General features: G+C 37.2%; 1 protein-coding gene across 4 annotated transcripts in view; it reads right to left on the reverse strand.

The window, feature by feature from the left end:
- The window catches only part of LOC310880990 (connector enhancer of kinase suppressor of ras 2-like), a 186830-nt gene that overhangs the window by 111119 nt on the left and 56586 nt on the right, over window positions 1-19125 (reverse strand). For all 4 annotated transcript variants that reach the window (XM_083797611.1, XM_083797608.1, XM_083797609.1 and 1 more), the window contains exon 2: window positions 15810-15973. In XM_083797611.1, the coding sequence (XP_083653737.1) occupies window positions 15810-15973 (164 nt within the window). The remainder of the gene's footprint in view (window positions 1-15809; window positions 15974-19125) is intronic.

Genomic DNA, 19125 nt, shown 5'->3' on the forward strand with positions numbered 1-19125 from the left:
TGACTCATTTGTTTACGCGTTAAAGTAGAACGAAACAAAAAAAACTTCAGCTACACTTCAGGTGTTTTCAGATCTTATTGCACATATGGAATAAACATGAGAAATTAGTATGTAACGCTAATAACATGGTCTGTGATGATTTTTGCTACTAGGATAAAATGGCGCAATCTTTTTTAGCAAACATTAAGATAACAAATAACTACTACAATGGAAGAAAAAAGTGTTAAGCAATTTCTCGTAATCACTCATACCTGGAGATCAAAACAGAGTGAGAAATATCTACAATATAAGAGTTTAGTTCTTCTGTGTTGAAAAAAAGGCATTATGTACTTAAAGATACTGTTAATAAATGCGTTTTTTTTGCTATAGTGACGTAGATTAAAAAAGCATGCACATTGAAATTTGTCAGCATATAATTTTAGCTAGTTTATACTGCATACGTAATGACTATGATATACTTAAAAGCAGATTTATTTTTAATTATAGTAGGGTTGTCTGATGTCGTCACTCATGGAAGTAAGTAGGGGGTGTGATAAACGTGTACATCACCTCATGGATGCATATAAAGCTTTTTCTGTAGGTGATGTTTTGTGAATGTTACATTTTTCACGGGACTAGAAGGTGTAGAGAAATAAAAGCGCGGAGCAGGAGATCTGACAGAAGAGGTTAAAGGAAACCACCCTGAGTGAAAATCAAGCACCTTCTGTGAAGCTCACCATGTTCAGGCATTTAAATGCCACAGCCTCAATACTGTGCTATGCTCATGGTTTTTTTTTGTCACACAGTCGCCACCCAATTCATCAGCAGAATCCGGCGGTGATCGCCATAGGTGCCAGGTCTGAGTTTCAGGGGGCAGTGGGCCCTTAATCCACCCACATGTAGCTCTGCCTCTGCCCCCGTCGGTCTCAGCCTGCCCGAACACAGGAAAACACGCTCAGCACATTGCCAGCCCTGGCAGCAACACATCTGGACTCATGGCATGCTCTACTCCTCCTCGGGGCTCCATTTCCCAGTTGCTTTGAAGTGATGTATTTGCGAACCGCCGCAGCGAGACATTGCCGTGCCCTCCTCGAGTCCCAGCACAGACCCGCAGTGAGCTGGACGGGGAATTTAATTTAAAAGCTCAACCTTCAGGCACATCTTCCCCGCTACAGACAGGTTTTCGACCAGACCCATTCTCAGATTACACAATCGACTTAAAATTGCTGTGGACGTGCAACCTCTGAAGCAGCTCCGCGGGGATGCCCTGGTCCCGTCCCGGCTGCCTGGTGGCCCCCACCAGCCCCCTGCTCCCCGGGGGCTCTGCGGCCGCCCCTACGAGCCCTGGCCCCACCTGCCTCCCCAGGGCACGTAGCAGCACGTGGGGCTCGGAGCCGATGAGGAACTGAAGTCCCCAAAGGCAGCTCTGGGCTTCTGGAGTCCTTTGGGAAGGCATGACGTGCCAGATGGGATCCCACGGCTCCCTGCGGGCCGCAGCGCGACGTGCTGCATCCGCGCAATGGAAACTGCAGCACCCACGAGGGCGTGTATGCAGTTAGTGCCTGCGGAAAACGGGCAACACCAGCCTCTTTAAAAGCATAAATCCAAACCCACACGCTATAATTTTAGCATAAAGTTCTGACAGTTGAAAACAATGAAAAACTAGGTGGGTTTGCGTAGTGGTTTTGTTTTGTTTTTCCATTTCCTTTCTGGTTGTATATTCTTAAAGGTTAAATACACAGTACGAGCTTATTCTAAAATACTTGTATTTGTCAAAAGTTCTTTGATGTCATCAGGTAGACCCAATGTTAAGATTTTTTTTTTTAATCGTATGTTTATGATACAAATGAAAGCTGAAGTTATCAAACTATTACGAGGTCAAAACCTGTTGGCCACTGTATTTCAGTCACGCGTGTCATTTTTCCTCTCTAGGAAAAATTTACAAGCTTAATTTCCTTTATGTAAATAGCAAATCAAAGGAGGTAAAATAAATTTTTCATGTAAATCACAGAGGACATTCTCTTAAAATTATCTGAACAAATAAGCAAGTTTTACTATTGCATTCAAACACTAAATTAAAAGTATGTATAAAACCTCGGTTCCACAGAATATGGCCTACTTTAAGTATTTATTGTAATTTCAGATAAAGTGCTAAAAGATCTAGATTGGTATTTTATGTGAACAGAGGTGATGTAAATTGAGCTGAAGGAAAGAATAAATTATACCCTGTAATTAGCATATTAAACTTGGTAGTGTTAAAATTCTGCTGGAGCTGTATGCAGATAGAAAAAAATATTACTTGACTTGCAGCCTGCTGACAGCTACTCCTTTGGCATCACCAGTTCTTAGAGCATACTGGAGTCCACCACTTCATTTTTGACGCACTGTACTAAATATGTTGTATACCTGATCCTGGGGACCTGGGAAAAACCAAGCATTGCATTGCCTGTGACCATTTGAGTCTGAAGGCTCAGAGCTGAGCAGAGCTGCCTGCCTGGGAGCTTGTAGCATGAGGCCTAAGAACTCCTCTGTCTAAAACCAGCCGGCAAAATCCATTAGTGACCATGTGAGCCAGGATACAAATTCAGGTCTAGACACTGGAACCTAAAACACATTTCCTGAATGGCAAAAATGGGGCAATGCTTATAATAAATATATATATAATAAGAAAGTTAGTAAAAGTTAAATATACATATATATATAAAAGAAACACCCTGTTAGAAAATCTATGTCAGATGTAGTTCACACAGTGTCAGACTTGTCGCTGCACAGTAGTATTTTAATTGGGTAATGATCATGATCACACACTTGGTGAGCAAAGGAATGAGACTTCTGAATAATAGGCAATTGAACCCAACATGACCTAATTCTCAGAATGTCTTATCACAAACCTCCACTTCTGCACAGTTTAACTTCTCTGTCTGTAGTAATGTCTAGTGGAATTACTATTATAATAGCTTTTCCTGTTACTTTATAGCAAGGAGATGCCATACTGCACACCTAAATGTATTAGCACACACAATGATACCTATTCTGAAATTACATTCGGATCGCTTTCCTGGATTACAAAAGATACCTAGCTTACTAAATAGAGTGTGCTTTGCTCTGAGTTATGGCAAGCAAAAATATAGGTCACCTCTGGGTATGTGCTACTTAAACTAAAATATTCCATAATTTCATGTATTTTTGAAAATACATAAAATCCTAGCACCTGCTGTTTTGCAAACTAGAAATAAATTCCCCTGTTCAAAAAATACACATTCATGGCTGGGGACAGCAGTTCAAGAATATTGCCTGAACATGTTTCAGCATTTTCTTTGAAAGAACTCATTCTAAATCAGTAAATTAACAACGATATAATAAAAACAACCCTTATCACCTTCTTTAATAATATTTGACTATCAGTTTATTATGGCTGTTAAACTCCAGTATTATAACCTAGTTTATGTACACAGAACACAATGATATTTCATAAAAGTATGGAATTTATTAATTTAACTATGGTAATACTATGCAAATATGCAACATCATAATACAAATTAGAGTATATTATCTGAAACCCCTCAATTCTTTCCTGTGCAAAGCTTTCCTCCCCCTTGTGCTCCCTTCCATTATAATTATCCTACCTTTCCGAAGCAAATTGTGTCACAGTTCTTTCTTGCCTCCTAAGCCTATAATTTGGAACTTGTCACAGTGCTTCTAAGCACTTCGTGTACCTTCCTATTATCTTGTAATAGATACGTTAATTAAGATTAAATATTTTAACCCTATTTAAAAATACAATGTTTGCATTATATTTTTAACTTGCAGAGGAAGCTTTAGCATTTCCATTGTCATTGATATGCATATTTTAACCTTATTTAAAAATGCAATGTTTGCATTATATTTTTACCTTCCAGAGGAAGCTTTAGTATCTCCATTGTCATTGATATGTATAATGTAATCAACTGTAATTAAGGTACCTTTAAAAAGTCGTTTTACTGGGAGCGCCATGCGTTGCTGATTCCAGAATTAGAACGCATGATAATCATTCCTTTAACAATCTGTCTGGAAAAAGACCGTAAGACCAGCCCCTGAAGCAGATTCATTCAGAACACAGAATTTAAATAAAGTTGATAAAGTTTTATCTAAATGCTAAGACAATCAAATGGCTGAACACCTGCTCGGAGGAACCAAGCATGAGAAAAGCAGATGAGGGTGTATTGCTGCGGATACCTCCTCCGAAGACATGAAAAGCATAGAGCTAGAACGGGCCGCCTTGCTGTGAGTAGGGAAAAGAGTCGGTCAAGACAAGAGCATTGACACAGTATGCAAATGTTCTTCGTGGATCTCAGAAGGGCCACTGATTGTGCCCAGACTCAGCTCGCTATATACCAGGTTAAAACTGCACGGTATACTTGTTTCTATTGTGGACTGGTTAGGATGATCAAGAATTAACCAGTGTTCTTATCTTATCTCTTGCCTAAACATTTTAAAGTAGCTTTTACATTGTAGCTCTTGCTGCAGATCTCTGAACTGCATAAAGCCTTCTTGCTCTGCTTAATCCTAATGAAGACAACATGATTTTAATTCTGTAATATCCAAATACTCTCTCTACTTGGATAAGCTTGAATAAACTGGAACATCTTAATTTTTCTGTTTATATCCATATACATATCTACAGGGAGGGGGTAAGAATATATTACTATGGTACAAATATCTGAAACAGAAAGGCATTAGAAAATGAAGTTTGTTACATTAGATTTAAAAATATCCTACATTATACAATTAAAATACACTAGTATACCAGACTAATCAGTGTGAAAAGTATTTTCTTTTTTTAAAATGCATTTTTTTCTTATATTTTATTTTGCATCTTTAGATTACACATTTAGGAAGAACTTGATTTTTTTTTCTGTTTAGCAATAATTAAAGACCTATGCCCTGCTATTTATCATAAATGTATATATTTGTTTAATAAATATTTAGAACTATTACCTTCACTGGAGGTATGTAGCAGGGCCTATAGAACAATAGTTGGAAAGAATGGTGTTTGAAGATTTTGTTAAGCAAGATGTAGTTAAAAGCAACTTTTTCATTTTCTAGATAAAAAAATCTTGGATATTTGTTACAATGAAATGGTTTGGCATTACAAATGGAACAAGAGGATAGGACTAAAGATATATTGAGTGTCAGTTGCATTATATCACTTGCTTGGAATCATCTTCTAAAACATTGAAACTGCTACTTATCTATAATGTACACTTCCACAAAAACTTTGAAAAAGAAAGCTTCTTGAGAGAAGGTTCTCATCTCAGTTGAGAAGAGGAGCATGGACATTTCCTTCTGAACCATCACTAGAGTTATTCCTCTGCAGGCAATGAACCTTCACTTTCAGGACCAGAAGAGACTGAACCTCACCTATGCTTAAAATAGTACTTTAGTTTATCTCAAAGAGAGGATGCTTTTACTACTTTTTCTTTGAACTTCAGCAGCATGCCTCTGAGCAGTTCTTCACTGCTCTTCTGCTGTACTTTAATTCACATTTTCTGCTCTGCTCTAACTTCACAAAGGGCTGGGATCTAAACTCCCTGGAAGTGAATTTGCATTTAAAAAAAAATTCTCCATTTTAAAATGCATTTAATATATTCTCATTTTTTGAGCGAAACAGTATTACAACAGTACGAAATAATGAAACTTTCTCATAAACACACTGACATAAAACTGACTGTTCTGCACCATCCATACATCATTGTCCCGTGTCAAGCTGATATTTGTGCATATTTAACATCTTGATGTTGACTCTCAGAAAATACACCAGCAAGAAAATAAAGCTGTGGCAGCACTTCTTTTCTGATATGCACAAAATCAAGACCAAAGAGGATGAAGGAAAGTTAGTCTATTTTGTGGCTTGTTTTCACATCGCAAGATAAATTGACTCCAATTACTTTACTTCAGTATTAAGTAAGGCCTGATCTGCATATGGTTTCAATTAAAAACCATACGTAAGCCAGAGCTCTGTGACGGCTTGACCTCTTCCATATGTGCTATGCACAGTAAGATGACTGGGGATACAGTGGTAAATAAACAAGACCAAAGGATTTTAGAAATGAGAACTAAGTATTGCCTGCATTAGTGGTTACCATGCTTGCAACGGTTGTGTCCCAGCACGTGCCATGCTGCGTGTTCCTGCCAATATGTTACATCTTTTTTTAGGAATATTTAAACTACACCCAAATCCTTCTTTAAATTTCCTGTTGCAAATCCATGAAACTCCACTGGCTTTATTTCTCAGACAGAATGTTTCAAGACTATACCATGCCTTTCCAGCACTCCCTGACCCTTATACGTGTTCACCATCCCACTCAGCAAAACCTAATGAAGGCACAAATGTGGAGCATGCTATTCAATAACCACAAACCGTTATTATTTTTTCACTAAAATCTTGTGACCAATTAACCTTAGGTATTTATTTATCAATAACCATAGTTTTGTGGAAGAATCAACCACCCAATAATGGGAAGTTATTGGGTTTCTTAAAATTCTTTAAGTATCTCTTAAAATCAATTATAAGACAAGTGCGAGACTACAGAGGATAAGAGATGCAGTACATCACACAAATTTACAATTCTGAACAGCAGTGAAATGTTCAAAGTTCAAAGAACAAATGATAGGTTTGTCTTTTGGAAATATAATCTCAGAACTGAACATTTCACTTAGTATTTTCAAAGATTTTATCTTAGTTTTTTGCAAAACTGGTAGTACCCTGCAAAAATTTTATCCATCGAGGAAATTATGTTACATACGACAAAGAGAATCATACAAGAAATTAAATTAGTAACAAGATTCCTTTGAACTAATGTCAATGATATGATAAAAATTATTTTTTTTTGTCAGAAATTTGAAGGCCAATCAAGCAACTCCACCCAACAACTTCATGTATATGTATATATACATGTATGTATATGAATTTATGCAAAACTGATCAGAAAATTAGTCAGGAATTCAGGCAGCTTATTGCAAATCATATTGTAACAGACTAGTACCAAAAATATTGTGAAACTGTATTTGTGAAAAAAATTGCTTCTCGTGAGTGAGAAAAGCAATTTTTCATTTTTTTCCCCATCATGGAAAACAATCATTCTTGACTTACATGTATTCCCTGTACTTTCTTCCCACTGCAAATTTCTGTGGTATATTGCTACCTGTGCAATGTAACATGCATTGCATCATTCAGTATGGCTTTCAAATCAGGACCCTAAGGAAAAAAAAATCTATTGCTTTCTGCAAGGGAAAAAGTTTTGCAACTGAGATACATAAGCAATAAATAAGAACTAATCCTTCCCCATGAAGAAAGCTACAGCCTTAGAAAAAAATAAAAATAATTTTAAATATTCATAATACTGTTTTTAAAAAATTATTTTAAGCATCACATAAGTAGTAGCTCAGTTATTTTTCATTAAAAGACTAAGAATTACCAATTCATGTGTTTCACGTGGACCAATGCTGAGACAACAATTTATTTGACATTTAAGACTCTGAACACATCACTAAGCTTTTATGCTATTTTAAAGAAAATTAAATTAAATTTTATGTTAGTGGAATAGTATCCTTTTCATTTAATGGGGAAAAGTTTCTCTCTTCCTGCAACAGTCTGTGTTATCCTCACTTTATGCTCCCATAATAGCACCCTGTACCCCCTTAATCCAATATACTTTCTCCCAACTATTTAATGTAATTACCTAGGTCTGAATCGATATTCCATTAGCTGGATACAGTCAATGAACTGACTTTCACCACCTGCATATTCTAGCTCTAAGGTTTTCAGTGCTGGCACACCACAAGCGTAAGTTACTGCAATTACATACTCCATCCTTACATACAAAAGAGTTAAACTCTAATTAGAGTTCTTGGTTCTGGAGTGCTCAGTGATGGCATCTCTTCTCTTTTGAGCTTCACTGCAAACACAGAAATGCTATTTTTAAATAGGTTGTGTTGAAGGAAATGAATGGTTTTTCTAAAATCATGAATTCTAGAATAGAGGGCTTTCTTGCTTTCTGTCAGAAATTTGCATATTTTTTTGGTATTGCTGCATAGCAATTGTATGCTATTTCATAACACATTCTGATAACTTAAATCCATTATCCTGCTGAAACTGTGAACTTAGCACATTGCATTGAAAGACTTTACCAAAGCTTGGGAGTGGGAAACACCCAAGTGCACATAATTGTCAAAGCAGATGAGGTTTCTGTGATTGCCTTGCCTCTGTCTGCAGCAGTTGATCCCCTTAATTAGAGTTTAACTCTTTTGTGCATAAGGAGGGAGTTTCAGTGGCGTTTTCATGAAATCACAGCGTACTCAGCAAGATCCATACTTTCATACTTCACTAAAGGGAGCATGAACGTTTCGAAGTCTTGCAGTGGCAACAGGCCAACAATTTCCAGCCATTTTTATTGCAACAATGATGTCAGTAGTAAGCATTATTTAATATTGAGCATATATCTGTAAGGGTCAAATAGGTATGCATAGCACACAAGCCAATGGAACATGAAACTGAAGCTACCAGTTCTGAAACGACCCTTGGTTATTGCTAGTTTTCTCCCTCTCACACATAAAATGAAATAAGAAGGATAAAGACCATCTGAAGCCAGGGACATCAGTCTTGTTTTTATAAGCCAGTGCACATATGGACATCTGAGCTCAGTAAATTAACGTGGACACACATCACCAAACAATAATTATGTTTTACATCAGCCAATAAAGAGCAGAAGAATGATGGGCTCCCACTGTCAAAGCTGCACTATATTCAACTACGGAAAAGTTTTTATTAGTCCAAAATTTAGTGCACCTACCAAAAAGAAACAAGCCTTAAATACAGTCCACAGCCAATCTCAAAACAAAACGTCTGACTAGATTTAAAGTTCCGTATTCAGTCGGTGTTTCTGCGCTGTCCAGAACCAATGGTATTTCCACAGCTCTCCAGAGCTGGAGTACTCACAGAGTGCCCTTGGCCAAGATTCAGCTAACTATGCCACTTTTATGAAAAGTTTAACATTACTTGCCTTTGCTATATACACTTACATGAATCAGTACATGTTGTGTATAAAGCTCTAAAAATGCCAAATCAAGGCCCCCATGTACACAAATGAAAGAAACACTTGCTAAGTGTTAAATACCACGTAATAACACAATGCTGTTGTGGAAAGCACATTTACTAAAGAAATTATGTTCTGTAGTCTATGGAGTTCTATATAAAAGCAGGAACTTGTAAAAAACAGAGGCTATGACAACTGACCAGTTTCGTATGACAGGATTGCTACTTGTATTGTAACATAAAAAAACGACATAACAAAAACCCAGGAGACCTAAACAGGATAGCCCAACAAACTCCCTCACTGCAACTTGAATTAGAGCTTCATCCCCTCAAGCTTGCCCACGCTTGGCTTGTATTCCTGTACTCGGTCTGTATTTACAAAAAACTAAATGCACAATTTCCTCAGGCCCTTGTGTAAATACATAAATGCATTCCCAGCAAGAAGTCCCCCATAAATATGCAGAAATGAAAAAAAAGGTCTAAAGCACTATTTTATCTCAGATTAATGTTTGCGGCAGCATTGATGGAAATCTCTCAAAAGATTTCTTTTTGTGGAAAGCTTTAATCAAATACATGCTAACATTGTTAAAAGCACTGTAGAAATTTAGCAAAGTATTTTATCATGAGGCAAGAAATGACATAGGACACAAATATTACAAGGGCCTTTCATTTTAATTCAGTTTGGACTTGAAAATTTTACTTACTAAAATTTGATATTGGTGGTGGTACTGTTACAGTACTCCAAAACATTCTTTCTGTGCAAGCGACAGTCTTGGAAACCATGCACAACTAGTTTCTGTTCTGGAACAACTGGTGTAGGTGTAGTCTTGGAAGTGCAGAGTAGTCACAAGGAAGACTGCTCTCCCCCCTTGTCCTCTGTTTAAATCAATTCATGTAGCTGCATTTACCTCTGGTAAGGGAACACTGGGTGATGTTCAAATTAAAGTTTTTTTTTTGTGCTGAGTAGTCAACACAAGTAACACAATTGCATTCAGGGTTTTTCCTTTTCCAGCACACCAGGATAGCAAAACCCTGATTTTCCTTCTTCTTGCCAGTAAGACAAAGCTACTATGCATGCACGTGTGTGCATATGTAAAATACCTATGAACAAAGATATTTTTAGCCTGCTGCGAACTGTCTGTAGAAACTTAATTATCTTTTGTCAGCGTCTTGATCACAATAGATTTTTTAGAAACGCAAGAATTGGCAACACACTTTGAAATGACAAAAAAAATTACAAATCAACATGCAATCCTTAAAATCACCCAAACTGCTTGACTTGAAAGCCTAAAGAAGAATGAAGCAGCTAATTAGACTAAGCAAAAGATGATACATCCTTTCTAATATGCGGAATACTTAGCTAACTCATTCAATAGCATTAATTCAATAGTTTGGCACAGCATAGCAAACACCACAGGGCTGCCAGAAGTTGAACTTCTCTTCCAAGTGAAATTAATAAAGCTTTCTGGATGCGTATGTGTGTGTATAGACAGAAATAATGTATGTGCCATTTTCCTCATTATACTGAGGAGAGAGGATATCTCCATCTCTCTTGGAAGAGGAAAGATGACTTATTTCCATCTATTTAAGCATCAATATATAAAATGAAGAATTCACTCTAAAATAATTGTATTAACCTTTGAAATGTTGGGGGGCGGGTAGAGGGGAGAATGAGCATCTGACATATCTAATGACTTAAAGATGAAATTTGATTACACATCAGACAAAGGAAGAAAAAATGCTTCCCAGTATACTCATAGCATTGACAAACTAAAAAAATATATGTATATATCAGCTGAAGAAAAGATGAAAAGTATATAAGGAGAGATCGCTGTACACATGGCCACTGAAAAGTAGCATTACTTTAAGCAAAACTTGAGTAATTTTAATTCAAAGGAAACCTCAGTGATAGATGCAGAGACAGCTATGAAAGGCCGGCTGTGTCACCTTCAGCATGGTGTATCTCACAATAAACTCCTGCCAACCGCTTTCAGTCTGACCAACATAAAATACTAGTATTGCTGTTATTTTGTCAAAGATAAGCCTAATAATCTGTTAGAAAAAATCATATTGATTTGGTAGCTACATCCCATACGTAGTTTTAAAAGAGCAGTAAATATACGAGCAAATTAAAGCTACGCCAGCTGTTACAGCCATGCTGATGCACAGGTGAGTGTTTTGCCTTCTAGAAGAAAAACTGTCATGCTTGGGCTGCTAGCCTTTGCAGGAACTGCAGAGAGAATTTTTCTAATCTTTATTTCTCCTTAAACATTACCACAGCACGTAATTTCACTAGCTGAATGCCTATGAATTAAGAGCATTTTTAATTACTTTAGATACAATCTATCTTTGAGCATGCTTTTCTTCTTTTTCACATTCATCTTGCTCCCATTCATTATCAAAGTATTTCTTCCTACCAGACTGTTTATATTTTAATTTGTATGGCCTTTTACAACGTGGTGACTCCAACCGTCCTAATTAAATTTAAATGCATAGATTTCAACAACAACCCATGTTGACCCCCCCAATTACTCCTTTTTCTTCTTTCCAAAATATTTTACTGTCTCTCAAATAATTATTTTCCCCAGGCCCTACTACTACTACTTCAGGTAGCCAATGCCTTTGTGCAGCTAGTCCTCCAATATACAGCCTGATTTAGCATTTCAGTGTTAACACCATTACAATCCCAATCCCAAATGGCGTGCATGTTTTAGTTCACAGAAGTTATTTAGGGCACTTCAAATAAATAATTGCAGAGCAGCTTCTGACCACAATAGTGTGAAAGGACTTTAAGATGATTTTTTTCACCACATCCATCATTTCCAATTATCTTCATAATTAAAACAGTACCCAAAATCATCTTTTTAGAATGGTCAAATAATTGAAAGAAAATATGGCTTACCTATGACTTTTCCTTCTATAATACATAAATTCAACCCTGAGTAATCCCCAGAAAATGCCAACACTGTCCTGTAGTGAAAGATGCTCTCATCTTTTGCCCCTCGATGCTACCCTTCCAAAAAACCGACAGATTCTAACATGTTTAATTATTTAATTTTTAAGATAAATACGTATACTTCGATATCATCATATTGTTACTTCTGCTATATTTGGATGTATCAAATACTTGTATTTTTCCCTGTTTACATTTCTTGTGTTGCCTTCTTTCATTCTGCAGCTCGTCTTCCAAAAGAGAATTTTCTGTATGCATGATTCTCATAAGTCTGAATAGAGAAAGCTCTGAATTCAGCTTTCAGAAGAAAAATTACTATCCTTGATATATTACTTAGTATATATTACTAACCTCTCTTCTGATTTTACTCAGAAATAATAATATGGTTTGAATCAATTAACCAAGACATAATATTACTTTATATTTTTACAATATTTTATTTGCCTTCAATAGCTTGCATTTGAGTCTAGTTAATATGTGTTTAGGACGGGGAAGAAAAACAGAGGTGCCTACTTTATTTTTTGTTTTACTTTTGCTCTTAGAAGCCCTCATTATTGACGAGCCTGCTCTGATGAGCGCTTAGTTGTGTATATGCTGTGTAATGGTTTGCATCACACAGACAGAAGCAGAGGTCCTGCTCTTTAATGTGGAACCCCAACCAAACAAGTACTCCCCCCGTTTCTCCAAAAGCCAGTGGGCTGACAGCCAGACCCTTAGGGAGTGCATATGGGAACACGGCTTCACAACACACACTTTCAGCGTGTTCCAAGAGCCTGAGACAAGACAGTCAAATTTCTCTTGGCTTCCTGAAGCAACGTAGCTGTTCTGCAGCTAAACTCATGACCAACGTGCAGCTGAAGTTCTGATGCATCGCTGAGCCTAAGCTTACCTGAGAGATTTCTACAGTACGTGTAGCTCTGTTTGAAGCATTATGCAACCCATCTAGCTAAGATGGGGTGGAACATTCCGCTATTACTGCCCGTAAGAAATAGGTCACGTAACTTGGACGCTGCCAATTGCCAAACAGAAATCAATTTAGAATTCCATGTAGAGAAAAAAAATAAAAATCAATGCTCATTGACATGGCCCAGCGAGTGGATGATCCGCAGAGCACAAAGCAGTACTGACAAGTATTGATGTAGCCAGGAGTGCAGCTATCTGTGGGCGAGACAGGGAGCAAGCAGTGAGCACAGCCTTGCGGATGCTCGGCCAGCATGCGGCTGGCAGCGCCCGCCCTGCTGGGTGGTGCTGGCCGAGGCAGAGAGGAGAGAGCGAGCTGCTTACTGCTCCTGCTGCAACCGCCCCTCCGCGCATGGCGTTTTACACCAGATGGCTTAAAATGACATTTCCTTTCAATTGTTTCATAAGTTTTGAAAAAATAAGTTTTTGAAGATGTGCATATATAAATCTGCAAATACACTTACTTGGTACATACTGTCCATACATAAAAACAGACACACAGTTCATGAATGCACTAATATCTCACTGGCTGGGGCTCTTCCCTGGCTGCACTTAAGCTACCTTAAGTTTGCTTACCATTAACTCAGAAAATTAGGGCTCCTTAAGACATTTTGATTCAAATAACGTCTCCAAATTTCCAGAAATTATGCTCGTTCCTGTATAGTGCTTGTTCCATTAGCAAGACACAGCTCCCTGTGTTTTTTTAAGTTTTTATAAGTTTTGCTTTTTTTTTCCCCAAGACTACCCAGCATATTAAATATCCATTACAGTGACAAACTCCAATCCATGATTCTCATTGATCACCTAAACCAGCAATCAAATTCTACTACAATAACGCACAAACATTTCAAGATGGAGCACACTACTACAATATTTTAGACGTGTATTTCAGGCGGTAATAACATCAGATACCCTGCCATTCAATTATTGCTATCATTTAAAAGAATTAAAAGACTTCTTTTCATCATGCTTTTAAGATTTAAATTCTTATAAGTTATTATAGAATAAAAATAGACATATTACTTAATCCTGTAAAACTTGTGATCCTTGTTCAGTAGGAAGCTGCAAGGACTGAGGAACGTGTTGTGCATAACCACAGGCAGCTTAGATTCACTCAGCAGAAAGACACACAACGGCAGGAAGATAAAAATTTAGAAGCAGAAAAAAAAAAATAGAAAAAAAAAGTAGGAGTTTTAGAGAGTAAAAGGCAGGAAGGATGAGGAGTTAAAGGCAGGAGGCTAAGTAAATGATACCAGGAGCTGGAAAATCCCCATCCCTGCTTTAAAAGAAAAAATAACAAGGTCATGAGGCGGCACAGTAAGAGAAGAGCTGCCCTGCTGACCCACAGTGGGGCCAGCATTTAGGAGGTATGGGGTGGGTTTTGTTGTCGTTGTTGTTATTTAAAGAAAAAAATAAAAGAAAAAAAAGGTAAGAAATCAGCTAGGGTCCTCCTAATGGGTACATTTGGCTGAAATTTTCTTTTTCCAGAGGAAATTTCTTGGGTTTGCTATGTCTGACAGGCAAGAGCACTGGATTGTTCTTTAGATAAAATAATGTCACACTGTGGGGTATTTAGGTTCCTTTTATGTGGAAAGCAATGATTTAGATGAAAAAGTTCTAAGTTTGATTCCAAACGCTTCCAAAACAAACAAAAAAAATGTTGGGCTATGCAGTGCACACCGGTTTAGGGGTATGTCTGCATCAGGGCCATAAGCATTTTTCTGGTTTTGATATTTTCATGTGTTTTTTTTTTTTTTAATGTATTATGACATACAAATTATTTAATTCGTAGAATTTCATGTCAAGTTACATTAAGTATATAATGTAATTAGAGGTACTTGCAAGAAGCACACATACAATAAAAGGTACTTCATACTGTTTTTAATTCTATAACATCAAGTGCACTGTTGGGGCAATTGTTCTCTATTTTATTGCTAAGTGACAGTTTCCCTGCTGGAGACAATTTATCTTATCAAAATTCCACAAGATAAGCTACTTTGTGCAAAAGCAGGACTCCTGATAAAGAGGTAAAATACTGGAACTGTCACATATAATTTACCTACTTAATTTTACTTTTTTCTCTTTTAATTATATTTTCAATATCCTGTTCACTTTAACAAAGGCAAGTTTGTGGGTTTTGTTTTTTTTTTTTCCTCCTTAGAATTAAGTTAAGTCTATTTTATTAGCTGGTAGAAGTTAAATAAAGAGGAAAAAAGATAACTTTCTGATATCAAATATTTTGTTCAGAGGCTAACAAATAATAACTTGTTACATGAGAAAAAAAAATCCAGTTTTCTTCAAAATCTGGATTCTTTCAGGTTGTTAAAAAAAAAAAAAAACCTTTAAATCGACACCTGTCTGTACTTTGGATAAAGCCAATTTTACTATTCCTATCTTGTCTTAAAGCTCATTTTGAACAATCTTCCTGTCTAAATAAAATTACTTTCTGGCTCTTTAGTACAATCTTTTTGAATGTTGGCATGGTTAAAATATTCAAGTCTACTTGGTTTAGGATAGAGTGGCAAATGTCCATGGAATACAAGGGCATATGGCATATAATTACAGAACCATATGGATGCCAGTAGTAATAGTCAATAGCATTTGAATACAGGACCTGGGACGTTAAAGGAAGAGCAATAAAAGACAATCGTACATAATCATAAAATAGATACGTATAGTTTCTTTATAGCTGAAAGAAGCCTCTAAGGTCTGCCTTTTAATCTGGCAAAGCCACTATCTCTGTCCAAGGATATAGAAATAGAGTTTAGTATACGTTATTTTGATTTTGGCTTGGAAATTTATACACCCAGGTCATTAAGATGAGTGATGCAAGAAATCACTTACCAATGCACATAGCAGATCAACAGCTTCCAGTATCAGTTCTTGGTGGCCAATGCGAGTGACTCCCAGTTCCTCAAGCTCTTGATGAGTGATGTGTAGCAGCTGTTCACCATTGATCTTTTCCCTTTCAAAATTTTTTATGTATTGTTGGAGGCAATCGTCAAGGCCTATTGAAAAAAACAACGCCAACAATGCATATTCAGTGAATGAAGACAAACGGTAATAATTCTTTAATCTACAAATACAGAAATTTCTGCAGAATACAAATATAATTCCTTGTTCGGATCTATTATGGAAAAGAGAAAAAATATAATTCAACTCACATAGTAGCACACCTCAGACTTCTAAACCCCCAAATTTGTGCTACTCACGTTATTTTCAACATCCTTAAACATTTTAACACTAATTTATAGCCTGCGTGGTAGGTATTAGGGAGATAAGAGGAAGGACAAAGATGCTCAGAAGGACATTATAGAAAACATTCTTACGATGTTGTGAAGACCTAAGTATATATTTAGCTTATGATTGCAAGCATGTTTTTGTTGATATTCCTCTTGTAGTACTCTTCACACGGTACATTTTAAGGTCCTTACACAGGTCCTTTGAAGTAACCAGATGATACATATTGGTAATGATAACCAGAAATACATTTGTCTCAATTAGTACAAGAATGCCAAATGAATTATGAGGATGAAAAAAGTTCACCAAAAATATCTGAGAAATGCATTGCTATCCATTATGCTATTTACAGGTATATTCCTTAGCTAATAAAGTGATTTAATTAGATAAAATGCAATTAACCTATTTCATTGTAATAGAAAATATGAGCTAAACACACTACTAATATGCAACACCAGAGCCTTATCGAATGCTAGGATTAGTTAGCATCCAGTGATAAATTTCTAAAAAGAAAGTTATAGGATGACTTAGAATAACCAAACCATTTTCTAGGGGAGTGAAAGCTTTTGGAAACCAGGAGATCATTATCCAGTGGTCATGAATAAGACTTGCATTATCTAGCTGTCTTTTGTCCAGAAAAAGGAAAGGTTTCCTCGTTACGCCGTTGCTGACCTTAGCACCCAAACCAGCAGCCTGTTTCTAACAGCCACCCAAGCCTTTGGGCTGTTTTGAATAGAAATGAAGCAAATTAATTTGTAAAGTGCCGTTGGCTACAAATAAGCATTTGTAGTAGTCAGAAAGATTTAAAAAATACCAGATGAACGTGACATGCTATGAAAAGCATGTAGCCAGACGTATGAAGTGCGCCTTTACGCCAGAGACAACGTGTGACAGAAGCAAAATATGAAAACTGTGTTACGCAGACTGCTCTGTAATAGCTCCCCAGAGCACCTTCCGAAGGCGTTGACTCAATGGTGCAAGCAGTATGGCAGCTGACAGCAGAACGGCCGCCTCATAGCGTGACAGCACCTCAGGAACACCTGCACCAGGAGACATCGGCCCCACCGTGCCCGGCCCTGCCTGGAGCCATGTGTTGGGCCCCATCGCTCCTCGCCTCACGATACAGAGCTTTGCGCTCGGGGTGAGGCCTTACAAAGCAAGAACTCGGCTAACAGTACTTTCATCCTTTCTGATCATGGTCGTGATTATTTTTAGCACAAAAATAGCAAAGATTCAATTAGAAAGAGTATAAAATGAGCTCGCTTTGACTCACCAGAGCCAAACGGAGTATTTACTTCCTCAAGCTACTTAGGCCTCATTAGTGCTCTTTATGCAATTTTCTCAATGTAATTTCTGTTTACAAATAAGACTTACATTAGTTAATATTCATAACTACAAAGTGGTAAGGGGCATTAACCCTGTTTTATATGTAGGTAAATAAAATTAAATCTCTATTCCCAAGTTACATCGCATCAGAGTTAGGCAGGGAACACAGCGGCTTGCAGTTCTGCACGTTCTTACAAACCGTACCCCAAAAATGTAAATACCCAACATATCCTTCACAGTGCAGTACAATAATTCAAGGGAAATGGCTTAGACGTGCACGATTTAATTTAAGGCTGAAATTTAACCTCCATGAATGGAAATTTGTTACATTGTCTCTTTGCATTTTTAATTAAAAGACAACTTATTCCATCCAGATGGACTAGGAAAACTTGACCTCTGGATCCAAGAAATAGAGGATAAACTTTGACATGTTTACTACAAACTGTGATCTTGAAAATTAGGCAAGCAGAGTACCTAAATCAAGGAAACGTCAAGACAAAGGAGGGGAAAAAAGGTAGGGAGAAAGGGCTGGGGAAAAGAAAAGCCGGTGAGCTTTAAAACATTTATTTCCTGATCTGCACAATTAAAAAAAAAAAAAAAATCATTGAAACAACAATGCAAGGCAGCATGTATTAAAAGAAAAAAAGTTCTGCATAGAGCTAGCTCAAATCAGATTTAGGTATTAACTCCAAGCCAACGTTACAAAAGAGATGCTGCATATTATGGGCATCAAGGCCCAGCGAGATTAAAATGAATCTTCCCATTGATGTCAGCAAACATCAGGGTTGTTTTACATTAAAAGCACAAACATGGTTCGCATGTTATGTAAAGGTCTGTCCCTTTCTCTCTGGCTTAGAGAGGGACACTGAAAAAAACAGTACAAAACTAAGCTGAGGAAAAGCACAAATTGTTGCCTTCTATGTAGGAAGTCAAATTACAGAGACAGGGCAGCTCTCACAGGGGAGAAGTGTGGTAAAAATAACCTAGTCGAGCGTGAGCCATCACAAAAGAAAAGTCATTTCTAAGTTAAAAATGTGGGATTTCAATTTTTCATGCGTCTCCGTAAATTACATTTATTCTCCTCTCCTTTTCATATATGCTAATGGATTTTTGCTACTTACTGTAGATTATGTTGTTTTTCTCATCTATCCTAAAATTTCCTGACCGAATGATGGTTTTGTTCATACTACACCATTATTCCCAAGGGAGAATGTCAGACAGCTGGCTGGCACAACAAAACGCTGGCTGTGAAACGGAGGGGTTACAGGCAGGGCACACAGGAGAGGTCCCTGCCAGTTCAGCCTGTCACAGACATGACTGCTCTCATGAGCTGATTCTTCTGACAGAAGAGGGTATACAAAACGATACGCTCTCTTACAAAAACGCAAGGTTGCTCATTCTGCTTTGAGGGTCTAGCATGAAAGAGAAAGAGATCAGCTTCGTGACCAGTTTATGCAATGAAATTATGAAGTACGGTTACAGCCAGTTTGGCAAAGAAAGCAGAAATATTTTGAATAAAGGTCTGACAATATTTAACACTTTTCCCAATTAAAAAAAAAAAAAAAAAGAAATCAAGTGAAAAGCAGAACACATA

This window comes from Anser anser (genome assembly GCF_964211835.1).
Source record: "Anser anser genome assembly, chromosome: 13".
NCBI classification, from domain to species: domain Eukaryota; kingdom Metazoa; phylum Chordata; class Aves; order Anseriformes; family Anatidae; genus Anser; species Anser anser.